Here is a 15,903-nt window from a genome sequence, read left to right as displayed (position 1 = left end):
TGTCACTTCCGGAAGTGAGGTTATCACTTCCCCTCCTGGAATTAGGCCTGAATCAGGCCGGTGCAAAGCACAGGAGCACTCCAAGGCTTCTCGCCCTGCGTGGCAGTATTCCTGTATGCTGTAGCAGCCCAATTCAGGTTGGATTCGGGCTGAATTGGGCTGCTGAGGTGTGCAGCAGTTCTCCTGCACTACGCAGTGGCCTGATTTGACCCCCTGCTGAGCGATGACATCACATCTCGGACATGACATCATTGTGCAGGCTGGGAGCACATGCACACACGAGGAGAGATCGCAAGATAAGTGCCAGGCCTCCCATCTCTCACCCAGGGGGTAGGGGGACCTGGCAACCCTAGCATGTGATGAACACAAGATTCTAGTTATGGATATTATACAAATATACTCCCCAGATGGTCAAAATTCTGTATTTGCTACTATGCAACTTGTGAGGTGGCCAGGACTGTGGCCGAGGAAGAAAGCACCTGCTTTATATGCAGACGGTCCCATGTTCAGTACCTGGTATCTCCAGTTAAAGTATCTCAGAGGACAAGTATAGCCTTTATTTGTCTGAGATCTCGAGAGCCACTGCCAGTTACAGTTGACAATAATGAGCTAGATAAACTAATAATCTAATAGTCAACTTCGTAAGTGACCTTCTGATGTGCATTTGGCTGAAAACCGACTTCACAATTGGAACTGATAATGTAGCACTTTATCATATTCAAAGCACTTCACAAATCTCAAGAATCCTCATAGCGCTATCCTCACATGGCTCTTCAGTGCAATCCTAAGAGTAAAATCATTCTAAACCTATTGACTTCAGAAGGGTGTAACTATTTACACCCCATTCTAAACCTATTGACTTACACTCAGAAGGGTGTAACTATTTAGGACTGCACTCTAAGTCCTCCAGTTGAATAAATGGCTGAGGTATGATTTGTTGCACCGGGGCTTTCCCAGCTCAGACAGATAAGGAGAAAGATAGAAACATTTAAAACTATAGCATGTTGCTTCTTTCTCAAGGAACTTCCAAAATAACGTCATTCCTAGATAATAAATTCACCTCAGGATGTTTGCTGCCATTACATCGACTGTAAGGTAAAACAAAACCAAATGAAAAATACAAGTTGTCTTTTCATAATGAGGGGAGAACAACTCCTATAATTTATCTCTGAAGAGGTATTATTGTCAACACAAAACTCTTACACTTTCTCCTCTCCTCTGAAATTAACATTAAGATAAAGAAATTTGTCTCTAACGGTGGACTATCAAGGCACTAAGCTCAGTTTCAAGGGTTTATGTTATCCTGCAATGTTTGCTGTAGACATTTCCATCTCATTAGCATATTCTGCTTTACATGAGACCCAGTGATGAATACTCCCCCTGATCTGAAGCTAATCCTCTTTAAAGAGCTACAGGCTATGTTGCATGTAGCCACGGCTGCAGTTATGCCACAGCTGAATTGCTTTGAAGCCTATTGAACACTGTTCTCTTGTGAGACCATGCACAGGCCTATGAACCAGTGCTCATTCCATCTTGTAAAATCCCACTGTGTTCAGGAGGAAGAATTTTTATAAGCGGACAGAAACTACCCCCACCCCCGGTAAACAAGGTCACACCAATACTGAGAGAAAGAAGCTGTTACACTGGGTTCACTTCTTCTAAGAGTTAATTCATAAGTTGTAGCATACAAAATTTAAGTACATTTTCTGTATTCAGACACTGGTTATGCATGGGAAATAGCTGACTGTGAATAGTTCATTTAGCAACATATTGGAAAATTCATTAATTTGTACAAAAATCAGCTTTCTGGGGATATCAGGGATTTATATCCATTTTAGTATGCACTTTATCATGGGAAAAATAAAATAGGTATTTTGTCAGGTTCTTTTCTACAAAGCGAAGGCTCCGTTCAGTAAATATGTACGATATTTTTATCTGTTGACGTTGAGAAAGACTAATTTTAAGAAAGGCTTGATTATGGTGAACTACTTTTACGAATGCTTCAGCACATGCAAAGACGCTTTCCGAAGATTTAAAAAGTGTTGGGTCACCATGTGGAAGCATCTATATAGCTACCTGTGTATATGTAATGACGTTCTGAGAAAGACCAAGCCCCTTCCTTGTCCAACAAATGCATTATCATGCATTACCTGAGCTCCACGCACAGGTAACAGACTCAGAATTCACAATGATGATTTCTTGTCGATAGAATAAAAAGAAGCCGTTCTCTATTCAAGAGCTTCCTCACTTGCCACGTGACACAGCTTATGTTGCAGAACTAGATTGTACAGAAGGGACAGGCAGCCCTCTGTGAGACAAACCCTAGATCTGCTAATTCCAGGATTCGATTTATTTTACTACCTTTATACCCCACCTTTCTCCTCTCTTCAATTTAATCCTCACAACAATCCTGTAATGTAGGTCAAGCTGAGAGTGTGACTTTACTGGGTGACTCTGAGACTGGCTCAAAGTCTCCCAGCAAATTTCCATGGCAGAAGAGAGATTCAAACCTAAGTTTCCCAGATTTTAGTCTGACACTCTACCCACTACACCACTCTGGCATGCCAAGCCCCCTGAAAAATAAAGTTATATTGGTTTCACCATTTATGTGTTGAACGAACGAACCAACGAACAAAAACAAACAAACAAACAAACAAACAAACAAACAGTTGCAGTGCAGCTTATATAAAGATAGGTCTGCATTCAGAATGATTGTCTGTACACTCCAGGATGGACCATCAGAGTGGACTGCTGAACCTGTCTTCTTCTTGGTTGCTTCCCTTTCCCTTCCATACTTTATGTCAACTACCAAGCTGCCGCTCTACTATTATTTTTCCCAATTTACCAATTAAAGTGATTTGTGAAACACAGATATGGACACTAAAGTATTCTCTTGCTCCCTCAGTTCTCCAGAATAAACAATTATATTCCTGTTTTGCAGATGGAGAACTGAGATAGAAAGAAAATGACTTTATCAGATAACCTGTTGAATTCACTACTGGGCAGCCTCGCCAAGTTTCACACTCTGTTCATGGGCTCACCTTGCTTCTCAGCCAGTTGTTCTTTCTTTCACAATCACAAAATGAATAACGTCTCTCATCCAATTCCCAGGGCTTGGTTGACTCCTTAGTGTCATATCATTAACCTGTAAAACTGATGCGTTGCTAGTTCTAAAACAAAAGTTGCAAAAGGGACCTACGTGGGCCCCTAATAACCAGCCTGAAATTCTGTTCGGGAACAAAGCAGTAGGTGAAATGCAGCAGCCACCCAAATTCTTCCCTGCTGCTTTCTGGATTAGCCCATGTAACAGGATGAGGAGAGATGGGTGCTGATGGCAGGGGAGCAGCTCTCCCTGGGCTCGTGTATGCGTGCATGTGCGTGTGACTGAGGTGGTAGACGCTGGGTGGAGGGCAACAGAACGGGTGCAGAATTCATTGTGACCCTGCAGAAAAAGTTTGTGATGTTTACATTTTTGGACTTCTAGTTTAGTAGTAGTGCTCTGTTAAGAGGCACAAGTTAAAACTTTCCAGTAGCACCTTTAAGACTAACCAATTTTACTGTAGCATAAGCTTTCGAGAATCAAGTACCATGCATCTGACGAAGAGAACTTGATTCTCGAAAGCTTATGCTACAATAAAATTGGTTAGTCTTAAAGGTGCTACTGGACTCTTTTTGATTTTGCTACCACAGACTAACACGGCTAATTCCTCTGCAAGTTAAAACTTCGTAATTAAACTGCTTTGACTCATTTCTGTCCAGCTCTTCTGAAAATTCTTTTGTATCCTCCCTCTCCTGTCCCGCACTTCAGCCTCCTTTGAATCAGCAATGCATTGATGTCTTATGCCTTTATTTTCAATTTTATCCTACATCCTTGTTAAAAGTCGGGGCTGTTTCGGCTCACTGTGCTCTGAATGACTGCGGCCCAACCCTCACCATTCACACCACTTTTCTTGATGTGTAATCCCTCCATTCTGGTACTTCCAAACTCAGAAACAATGCTAGCCACAGTCTCGCTATTTGGCTTGCTGGAGAATGAAGAAGACGCTTGTGCTGCATCTGCTCTTGTCGCCTCTGCACCTGCTGGAGGGGCAAACAGAGGATTTAGTCCTCTGTGATTGCCAGTCCAGGACTTTCAAATCTCATCCTGTCAAATCACAGGCACGTGAGTAGTTCTGTCAAGCTCAGTGAGATTACTCATGTGCATAAAAACACTCACGTGCAGAAACCCTAACAGGATCAGTTTCTTATTAAGAAAGAAATCCCTCAAAAGAACAAAACAAACAAAGCACTGATAGAGGTTCTATGCTGGTCATGTATATGTATGATGCAACAGTGCCACCTAGAGACTGGAAAGCAAAATGCTTGCGATCAGGAGATGGGTTTGGCACAGAGTGGATGAAAACGATCTTTTCGTTCTGATTTAATTTCATTTTTTGTAGCTCACCTGTTCCTCAGGTGAAGTGTGGTGCTTTAAAATGTGAAAAGTATGTAAAAATCTTTGTGCTTGAGGAGCTACGTTTGCTGGTTGCTGAAAGTGAAGGCTTTTCATTTTCATATGTTCTAGGGTTGGATCCAACCAGCTATTCTGCGGGTGAGAGAGGTCCCCTTTTAACACCAACAAAGGTTATACTGGGATCGTGGAGCCAGGATACACAAAAGCCATAGAGGAGGGGCTGCAGCAAGGAGGGGAAATGGGCAAAACTGAATGAAAAAGTTGACCAGACCCAACTCTGGCCGAATCCACACTTCCCTACCTTCCACTTTTCATATGCAATAATTGCACTGGATTCTGTCCCACACTGTCCCAGTCTGTGTTCACATCCCCTCTCTTACTGTGGCAGCATTGCGCTCTACACTGCCCATATCCCTTGGAGAATCGCACATTAGGGGGCGGGTTTAGATCCGCCATAGCTGATGACATCGTGTTTTTAAAAATTTTATACTAGATTTCCGCTATAGCGATTTTTTGCTAAATTGCTATGGAGAGGCCACATACCCCTTTCTGTGATAAACCACACAATGAAGCATCGCACACTCAGGCCAAGAGAAGCAGTGTTTTCTGATAGTCATAGAGCCCCAGGAGAGAACAATGGGTCACTGGGAAAGATTGCGGGAGGTTGGTGCTGGCCACTTAGCACAGACTTCTTATTTAACGCTAAAATGTTATTGTCATGCCCCCCCCAAGTTTCCACGGGCACCCCACTTCAGGGTGAAATTGATGGACGGGATTGACAATAGCGCTAGGAATGCCCACTTTAAAAAAAAAAGGAATGGGGGGGGGCGGGGCGGGTGTGCCACAGACAGAATTAGAAACCATAATAATTGCACAGCAAAGAGGGATGGTATTCCAGAAAAGATATAAACAAGGAAGTGGGGGTGGTTAAAAGGGGGCGGTCCCTTTGTGAACTGCTTCTATTTGTTCACATCCATGGTGAGAACTGCACAAGAGAAGCGTTAGAAAGTGCGCCAAACTCATCTGAGGCACAAAGCAACAGATGCGAAAGAATGGTGGGATTGAGGTGAGAGTATGTGAACAGCCCTCTGAGAAGCACATAAATGGCGGGGATGGGGGGAAGCGGCAAACTTGAGATGTGTGGATTCGGCCTCTGTAACACAGAACAGTGATAGCTCAGGTCCACCAGATTCTCCCTGTTTCTCCTCAAATCTTTTCCTGTTGACTTCCTTGCTCATGAATAGAAGTTTACATTAGAAACATTGAGTTTTTAAAAAATATGAGGATTGAAGTGAGGCATTATTAAATAGAAGAAAGCAAAATGTATATTATAACTATCTATTCAAACAATGTACTAGTCCCCCCACTTTAGTTACAAGGAGCAATGCGCAGTCAGTATGTTTCCCCTTATACTTCTTCAAACAAAAGGGTTAGAAACTTACTTTCTAAAAAAATAGAAAAGAATGAAAGCTGGGAACACATGCATTGTTGCAATAGACCACTATAATACTGTAATAATACAGCTTGACTTTTTTAAAATCCTAAAAAAGCCCTCCAGAAATGGCTACTCCAGGACTGAGGTAAGGAAAATGGCACCAATATGGCCAGGACATGAAAAATGCACACCTTCCTGTCCACCTGACATCCAAACACTTTGACTGCTATCTTTCTAAAAAAGATCATATTAAACCAGATTTGGGAAAGATTTCAGCACAGTGGGGGAAACAGAGAAATAGGGTAAACAGAGGACAACCTCATGTTGATGCTTCCAAAAACAGTGCCTCCAAAAGTGCTTTGAGAGACATAATAGCAGCATTGCGCCTTCCTGGTGGAATCCTTTATACTTAATCCAGGGACTGCTGTGAGTAGAGATGTAAAATTTCTGAGATGTCTAAAGCCTTAGGAGAAAAGACTGGGTATTACTTGAGGAGGGGGTAGCACAGATAGTTTAGCAAAAAATAAATGTATAAGGAATACTTACTTTATATTGTCGAAGGCTTTCACAGCCAGAGAACGATGGTTGTTGTGGATTTTCCGGGCTGTATAGCCGTGGTCTTGGCATTGTAGTTCCTGATGTTTCGCCAGCAGCTGTGACTGGCATCTTCAGAGGTGTAGCACCAAAAGACAGAGATCTCTCAGTGTCACAGTGTGGAGATGTTGGCAGGTAATTTATATCTACTCAGGAAGGTGGATTTGGGCTGAGTCATCCTGTAAGAGTTTCCCAGGGTGTGGAATGCTAATGGAGGGAGGCATCACTATATCCTGAGGAGGTTCTTTTGCATATGAATTGGTGCTTGATAGGCTAATCTTCTCTGCAAGGCTATTGTAGGGTGTAGAGTATTTTGTTAGCTTGGTGTTTTTCAGGACTGGAAACCATGCTCTATTCATTCTTAAAGTCTCTTCTTTCCTGTTGAAATTGTGCTTATGCTTATGAATTTCAATGGCTTCCCTGTACAATCTGACGAAGTAGTTGGAAGTGTTGTCAAGTATTTTAGTGTCCTGGAATAGGATACTGTGTCCTGTTTGAGTTAGGCTATGTTCAGCCACTACTGATTTTTCCGGATGGCCAAGTCTGCAGTGTCTTTCATGTTCTTTTATTCTTGTCTGGATGCTATGCTGTGTGGTCCCGGGGCCTTTAAGAATTTAAGGTGGCTATTTACATCTAGGCTCAGTTGCAAGTTGGCACCAAGACTGCTGGAAATTTCACTCTTGTGTAATCTCTGTTAGCAACAGTGTTTGCCTTCTTCAACTTGTTTTTCACAGTCTTCTCAAATTCTGCACTTGATTTCAATAAACTGATGAGCTTACAAGAAATGTATATTCTTCCAGTAAGGAGGAAGTGACTTGAAATTTTTTTAAATTTATTATATTGTTGGTATCTATTGAGCCAAGACAGTTTCGGTCATGTACAGTACAGTAACATCTGTGTAAATCCATTGGTTGAACTATGATTGTACTGTATGTCTCTTTTATCTTACATATCTCTTTGTATATCTCTTTTTATCTTGTATCCTCCTTTTCTGCCACGTATCTCTACTTACAGAAGAGGAAGGAGCAATTTTGCCCTCTTCCCCCTCCCTACTGCAACCTCTCAACCCTTGCGGCTATTACTCCACATGGGTCTAGTGGAATAAACTTTCTCAAGGTCAGAAAGTGAGGAAGATCCATGCTGACAGATGTATCCAACGCAAAGTCAAAAACATATTGGTAGCTATGGGATGGGGTAATAAATCAATAACTCCTTGTAAGATAAAAGGAGTTTATTGAGGAAATCAAGTGCAGAATTTGAGAAGACTGTGAAAAACAAGTTGGAGGAGGCAAACACTGTTGCTGACAGAGATTACACAAGAGTGAAATTTCCAGCAGTCTTGGTGCCAACTTGCAACTGAGCCTAGATGTAAATAGCCACCCCCCTGACTGGTGCACAGGATTCTGAGAGTTGCAGGATGCTGAAGGAAAATCCCCTTCTTTCAGTTATATAAAATCTTTCCTCAGATATTTACATTTAAAACTCTGGTGAAAACTCTCTCTCTAATTCAATCTTCTCTCTAAAACTAAACTGCAGAGGCCTAGCTACTTATTACAAAGTCTTTGGGTCCAGTTCACGTGCATTGTGAGTTCTCCACTGGGAACTCACTTCCAAGGTGCATGGAGGCTTGGTTCAGCAGGGCACTTGGACATGAGGTGACAGCAACTTTATGCCTTCTCCTATGCAATTTTCCCATGTGAAATGGCACTGGAGAGCATTAGGGGCTCCACATATACTGAAGGGTAAGCATAGGTTTTAAACCTATACTTGACAGGGTGCATTTTCAAACTGTTCTTTGCAGCCCAAACGGTTGGAAAATGAAAGCTGAAATTCTCAGGATGTTGAAATGCTTGTCCAAATTGGGGGCATGCACAAAATTGTGGCCTGCACACAATTTGGCATTAGCATGATTTGTTCTAAGCTGGAGGGATATTGAAAAAAAAACCCTCTCATCTTAGTACTGCTTCCCATATTTTAATTTTAATTAGATTCATGGTGTGTGTGTGTGCACTAGAACTGTAATGTGTGAATCACATATATAATACCATACTGGTGCACTTGAATCTTGAAACTTGTGATGGGTTGCCTGAAGACTTTTTCATCCTTCCCTGCAGCATGTTGTCTGTTGTTTTATACTGTACAGTATTTTTTAAAAAATCCAAATCCAACCCAGTGAGCAGATATCAGCTCTATTAATCAACATGAGGAAAGGAAAAGGTATCCTGCAGAGACGGCACACATGAAACACAAGTGTGGGCTGTGGCAGAACACATGCAGAAAGACCCAGTCCCAGTCCCTGGCATCTGTAGCTAAAGGATCTGAGGTAGCAGGATGGGCCCTTCTCCATCTGAGCCCTTGGAGAATTGCTGCCAATCAGAACAGACAACACTGAGCTAGGCAGACCAATAGTCTGTCCTGGTATAAGACACGTTGATATTCATGTATGTTCAAGCAGATTTCACTTTAGACAGACAGACAGACAGACAGATGTGGGGGACCCACAAGGGCTTATGAAGGGCATCTCATTTCCTCCCCCCACTATTTCCTCTTTTCCTTCCCAGAAGGCCCCCGTAGAATCTCCCTTTTCCTGCTTCCTTCTCTCCTTTCCTCCTCTGGGTAGCCTCTCCCCAGGAAAACTCTGGTCCAGCTGCCCAGTCTGGCTAGGCCCAGTTGCATGGTGCTGGCTGCTGGGCCCAGTTGCATGGCGGGGAACTCAGAAAGACTTGTGTGTGTGGGGGGGGGGGACACATCACTTTCCTCTGTATCCCAGTCCCCAAACTATTTCTTCTTTTCTTGTCCTGGCAGCTCCCATATCTTCATAAAAACCTTTCCTTGTTTCCCTCTCTCCCCACCTACTAAGATGGGGCCTTTTATCTGCCCTGCCCCCTACCATCTTCAGCTATATTTACTATTTACTTCATTTATACCCCGCCTTTCTTCGTAATAGGGACCCAAAGCAGCTCACATCAATCTTTCCCATTTTTCCCAACAATTCTGTGATGTAGGCTAGGCTGAGTGTGTGTGACTGGCCCAAGGTCACTCAACAATCTTCTATAGCAGAGTGGAGATTTCAGCCTGGGTTTCCCAGATTCTAGTCTGAAACTCTAACCACTACATTATTCTGGCTTTTGTTGGGTGGTTTTTGTTGAACAGTAATGAGCAGCCTGGCCTGGGGGGCAACAATTCACCCTATGCTTGCTTCCAGGCCTGGCCCCAATGAGTCCTCTCTCAAAGCCTAAAACAACCATGGGCAGGAATCTGTCCCCTCCTCCTGCCTGTTACTGACGGAAACCAAGGCTTGAAGGCTGGCAATACTGTTGTGGTTGCCCAGCAAACTCCACAATGAGTACCTTTCTTGCTGAGACTCAAGGCGAATTACAGGATAGGTAGATTTAGTGCCAAAATGAATAAAGGAGTGCTTAGACATCTGATATCCACTACAGACAGCTGGCTATACATCTCAGCCAAATGACCACCACACTTCTTATGGCTGATTTCAAGGAAGGTGTGTTTCAAAAATAAGACTGCCCAAAACACACTCTCTCCTCCTCAAGATTTTAACACGAGCTTCTCTTCTCTCAAGCATTCCTGACAATATCTTTCTAAACTTTCATTGAGATGCCAACTCATGCTTGGGAAAGACTTCAGCAGGGTATAATACCAGAGCCTATTCTCCAAAGCAGCCATTCTCTCCAGGTGAACTGTTGGCTAGCTATCAGTTGTAATTCCAGATCTCCAGCCCCCACCTGGAGGGTGGCAACACTAAATTCAATGTTCAGAGAAACAATGATCATGCAAGGTTTGGCTCTAGTAGCACCTTAAAGACCAACTAAATTTCCAGCCTATGAGTTTTCAAAAGGCAAGGCTCCCTTAGGAGCGGGAAAAGGAAGGAGTCCTTATAATCCAGGCAAACGGTGGGAAGGGTATTGCGTATTAGGGCGTCAGGAAGCTGGCTATAATACATGTCGTAACAAGTTCGATAGAACAGGGATGCGAAATGCAGAAAATTGGCATCTGTCACAAACACCCACAAATATTCAACAAGGGGGAAACGATGGTAGTGCCTGGCTCAGTTACATTTAGCAGAATTACTAATGGAAACGTGTTTTAGCACCAGTGCGTTCGGGGCAATATGTTTTTTCGTCTACATTTTGGCTCTCAAGGCTCTGTTTAGAAAATTGCCTCAAGAAGCCCTCTCGCCCCCTCCCTTTCCTCCAGAAGGGAAGTCCATAGTCAGCACAAATACGCAGCTGCAACGGGTTTTCCCCCGTCACCCTTCCCTGTCGCTCCTCCCTCCTTTGGGGCGGGAAGAAGGGAAGGGAGGGCGCGTTACGGGGGGCGCCTCAACAGTAACATTTAAAGCCACCTGGGAAGCAGTAACTGAGGTCCTTCTGCACTCTCAGGGGGCCTCTTCGCCAAGATACGGTGAGGATCTCTTGCGGCGCTTTGCAGACCCGTTCGCAAAGGTAAGGCGCGGGGCAGAAAGCGATGTTTTCAAACCAATCTCCGTTTCAGATGCGGAGAAGGAGAGATAAATGCGGGGCAAGCAGGCGGCGCTCGTCGCCCGCCCGCCCGCTAGGGCCCGGGCCCAACAGCATAACAAACAGCAGCTCCCGGGCTTACCTCGCTCTGTCGCCGCGGCTGTTCGGCAAGCGTCTTCGGCAGGCGAGGTGGGGCAGGAGACCAACCAGCTTTCTGGCTCTCGGCGCCGTAGGGAAGCGGGCCGCGCTCTCGGCCGGCCAGAAGCGAAAATGAAAGTCTTCCGCGCCCGGGTTGTATCTGTGGGGCTGGCCTCTCAGCAAGTTGCACAAGCACGACGGAACTGGTGAGGCCCAGACGTGAGTCACGTTCAGCAAACTTCTCCGGACGAGCAGTGCGGTGCCTTGCGACTCCAACCTCCAGGTGGTGGCTGGAGATCTCCCGGGATTACAACTGTTCTTCAGGCGACAGAAATCAGTTCCGCTGAAGAAAATGACTGCTTTGAAGGGGGACTCTATGGCATTATGCCTTGTGCCCATCGTCCCCCAAGCCCCACCGTCTCCAGGCTCTGCCCTCCAAGGCTCCGGGATTTTCCCAGCCTGGAGTTGGCAAGCCTAGCCTCTGTGGGATCAGTACAACTCTCAGTCCCCGCCTACCCCCCCCCCAAGAGGTAGGAGGAGGGAAAAGATGTCTTTATGGCAGGGTGAGCACCCCTTCCTTCACCTGCATTTGTGGAGTGTATGCAAGATGTGGTGGAGGCTTCCTTGGCACTGGGGAGCAGAAGAAAAATGTGGCTGCCTTTATATTAACAAGCTGGAGGTTAACTTTAGGTTATGTCATGTGTATAGAAGCCGCTACAGCCAAATTGGGTACACTCTCTTAGCCTGATCTACCTTGCAGGGTTGTTGAGAGGATAATTCAGATATAGGGAAAATGTTCGGAGCCACTTTAGAGGATTCCTGTTGGGGAGAAAAATGTGGTGTAAATAATATATTTGCCTTTGAGATGCCTCTCCCTTTAGCCACCAAGCCAAAATATTTCTCTTTACCTAGTCTTTTAACCAAGGAAGCCTTCTTCTTAGCTGTTTTATGGTATGCTCCTAGCAGGAGAACTGTTTTTATCAATATGATTATAGACTGCTCTGTTTGTATTATGCTTTTATGCCCTGACATGTTTTTTACTGACTTGTTTTAAAAAACTTGGCGTATTTTTATTGACTTGTTGATACTGTTTTATTGTCTTAGTGGCGAGTTGCCTTGTGAATTCTGAATTCCCAAATACGTGGAAGCAAACTCTGGTTGAGTGGCTGTGCTAATTTGGTGCTTGTGGATCTATGTCCCTGTACTTAAGGCTAACTTAGAAACATGTCAAAAATCATCAGGTTCATATGGAGATAATTATTTACAACCGTTTTAAATATTGTAACTGCGGTAACCCATAAGAGTACATCAAAGGCATCATGAGAACCTTTCTTTTTTCCAAATGAAGTGGGTTACATCTGTAGGGTAGTTATTAGTGTGCAATGTCTTACCATGTAGATAAGGCAAGGGTTTTTTTGGAGGGGGGGAGACCATAAAAATGAGTATATCATCATGGCTTGGAAAAAACTAGGATGATTGTGGTAGTAAGTGCATACCACATGGCTCACTGCTCTGTGAAGACGGGCAAATGAAGCGAACGGCAGCAATGTATGTAGTGGTCCAAAGTTTAGTGGTGAATGGGGGGAGAACTTTTGTGGTTTACCACAATGTTAGTGAGTGTGGTATGTGATGTAATTAATCTGTATGAAATGAACCTGAATAGATGTGATGAGAAACGTACTGAATCTTGCCTCCTCCATTTCAGTAATACATCTCTGGTTCCAAAAATGCACAGCTTCTTGTAGGGCTAAATACACTAAGATGTACTTTCTGTATACATATATACATAGCAGTATGCATTACAATGTAGTTTTTATTAAAACGAAGCAGATAATGGGAGCAGTCCTAAGCAGACCTACTCAGAAGTCCCATTTTCTACCAGTGAAGCTTTTTTAGGATTGTAGCCAATGCCAGGATGTTAACGCAGTGCTCTGAAAGTATCCCTTCTATTTCACTACTTGAACATTTTAATCAAATAATTTGATTCTTTCCAGCACAGTCAGTTGATGCCTCCAAATTTTGAAATGGGAAACTTACAATATAAGAACTGAACAGCACGTCGATTTCAACAGACATAGAAGGATGCAACTTTGCTTAGGTTTATACTGGTATTCATACAAAGATTGGTGTTCTTCTGCTATCTTTCTCAAATAGACTATATGTGACCTTGCAAAGATCTGCAAATGTGTCCAGTAGGGTTTTTAAGTGTATAATATTGTGATTAATTTTCTTGCAGGATTTTCTGTGGATTGGTACTGCCATGTCATCTGAAGAAACTGAAGAAACTCTCACTTGTCTCCGCATCACCCTTCATCATCCTGAACAGAAAGAAAAACAAGTATTTCGTGACTTGAGCTTTTGTGAAAACCAGCGAATGAGAGTAGATGATGTGGTGAAGTTTGGCAGGGACGTTAATGTCTGCCATTTTACCTTGACAGATAAACGTGTGTCCCGCATCCAGTTTGCTCTGCAGTTCTTCAAACCGTTCAACAGGTCGGAGTTTGGTTTTGAGATAAAGAATCTGAGCAAAAAGACTGATCTAATTGTGAACAACATTGAACTGTCCTACCTAAATAAGGTTGACCTGCCAGAGAGGTGCATCATTTGCTTTGGAGAATACCAGATACTGATGGAAAAACAAGGAGGACAATCAAAAGATTACTTCGAAATTTGCTTTGAATTGGCCAGTACTTCATTGTTGCTGGAAAATTTATCTTTCCATCAACCTGTACCTGAAAGTGGCATTTCATATACTGAATCTCCAACAGAGACAGATGAGAATGATTAATGGGGAAACTCTCACAAAGACCAAACAGCCTAGTTTAAGTACCATAACATTCAGTACCTACTTTTTTGGCCATTGTTCCATACGGAATTGTCATAATAACCCATATTTGTAGAATTATACACTATAAGCAACTTGGTATTATCCTTTGTAGCTGGCTACTTGACTCCCTCTTTGTGGAATATTTAGAGATTAAAAAAGCTAAGCTTGGTATTGCAGACCCTGTCTGTTTGTAAATGGTATGGAAGAGCATGCCTCAGATTTTCAGTAACCGTGTTTATTTCTTGGTGTTAAATACCTCTGAATCTCAGATTTGCATTGAATAAGACAATCTAATCTTTCTTGACACACTTAGAAATTGTATTTTATCTTTTAAATTTAAGATACATAGGATAAGAAATCACATACATGCTTTTCTATTTATGGTTTCCTTGACATACAAGTTTTTTTTGTATCATTGTGATTCTTATATCTGATAATTTCAAGTATTTTATCTTAAATAAAAACCTTAAGATAGCATTGAGTGATCTTTGGCTGGGACACAAGGTTTTCACTTGACACTTGGAATAAATAAACTTTTGAATTCTGTCCAGTCAGAATAATATTCGATTTATATATCGCCCTTCAGGACAACTTAACGCCCACTCAGAGCAGTCTACAAAGTATGTTATTATCCCCACAACAGTATGTTATTATCCCCACAACGAACACCCTGTGAGGTCAGTGGGGCTGAGAGAGCTCCTAGAAGTTGTGACTGACCCCAGTATGTTGTTATCCCCACAACAAACACCCTGTGGGGTGGGTGGGGCTGAGAGAGCTCCTAGCAGCTGTGACTGATCCAAGGTCACCCAGCTGGCTTCAAGCGGAAGAGTGGGTTCTCCAGATTAGAGTTCTGCGCTCTTAACCATGACACCAAACTGGCTCCCAGAGGGCTGTTACCTGTGGAAAGATTGGTCTATTCAGTACAGCCATGTGGTTTAGTGGTTAATGTGTTGCTTTAGAATGCACAAAGACTTTCCTGTATCCACAGTAGAAATGAGCAAGAGTCCAGTAGCACCTATAACAAAATTTGTGGTTGGGTATGAACTTTCGTGACTCACAAAAGCTCATACCTTACCACAATTGTTAGTCTTATAGGTGCTACTGAACTCTTGCTCTTGGCTACCTATATTGATCTATCTCTGTATCCCCATGTCTGCTTTTATAGGAATGCTTCCTCACAATGAGTGGGAGATGAAGCCCCATAATGGGTTGGATCCAGCTGCGATAATGTCAGCTTACTCAACTACTTCTACAAAGGTGAACTTGATGGAGGGTAGAAGTTGCTAACTATTAATCCTTAAGCATCTGCCATAATCGTGAAGCTGGCCCTGATCTTATTTTTATTAAACATGATTTTATAATTGAACAGGCATGGTGTATATCTAGTTTTAATTTTAACATAGTGTCGCATGTACTCAACCTTGAAGGAATGGCTGATACAAAAAAAAATTGACAATAAATCTGTCCTATAAATGTATTTTCCCTAAGCTTTTAAAAATGTGTAATGTTCTGTGTGTAATGTATTTAATTTGTATTTTATTTCTGTTTACTAATAGGGGGTTATGACGTACCTCCTTTCGCTCCTCCACTCTGAGGCAGATTTTCCCACCAAAATCCAAGTTTGCCCGCTTTGGCTGAGCAGCCCGATAAAAGCGATGGTTGCAGTTTTGATAGGCATGTCTAGATTCAGCCACAGGGGTTTTAAATTTTTTTACTGAGCGTTTAAATGCAGGCCTCAAAATAATTTTCCACACAGGCTTCACTAACAGTAAACTCTTTTCGCATACACACAGATGAAGATTCACTCAGGCCTTTCCTCACAGCTTGCCTAACTTAAATAGAATGTTCTCGCTCTCAGATATACACAGATTGACCCCAGAGCACTCACAATTTGTCTGACTCCTTAGGACACAGCTACCATCCAATCACAGCCGATTCAATTCATCCATCCAGCCCCACCCCCCTCAGAGGCCCC

General features: G+C 43.0%; 2 protein-coding genes across 2 annotated transcripts in view; one reads left to right on the top strand and one right to left on the bottom strand.

Moving 5' to 3' along the window:
• The window catches only part of ALPK1 (alpha kinase 1), a 68,097-nt gene extending 56,742 nt beyond the window's left edge, over positions 1 to 11,355 (bottom strand). Inside the window, exon 1 of the mRNA XM_054990250.1 lies at positions 11,106 to 11,355. The gene's annotated coding sequence lies outside the window, so the exon portion shown is untranslated. The remainder of the gene's footprint in view (positions 1 to 11,105) is intronic.
• On the top strand, positions 10,807 to 14,930 carry TIFA (TRAF interacting protein with forkhead associated domain). The gene is made up of 2 exons (XM_054990253.1): positions 10,807 to 10,948; positions 13,338 to 14,930. The coding sequence occupies exon 2, from the start codon at positions 13,362 to 13,364 to the stop codon at positions 13,887 to 13,889; it is 528 nt and encodes a 175-aa protein (XP_054846228.1). The 5' UTR covers positions 10,807 to 10,948; positions 13,338 to 13,361; the 3' UTR covers positions 13,890 to 14,930.
• Positions 14,931 to 15,903: the final 973 nt, after the last annotated feature.

Source organism: Eublepharis macularius, chromosome 10, assembly GCF_028583425.1.
Source record: "Eublepharis macularius isolate TG4126 chromosome 10, MPM_Emac_v1.0, whole genome shotgun sequence".
Taxonomy (NCBI): Eukaryota; Metazoa; Chordata; class Lepidosauria; order Squamata; family Eublepharidae; genus Eublepharis; species Eublepharis macularius.
The sequence above is the reverse complement of the archived record's forward strand: the minus strand, read 5'-3'. Positions and strand labels throughout refer to the sequence as shown.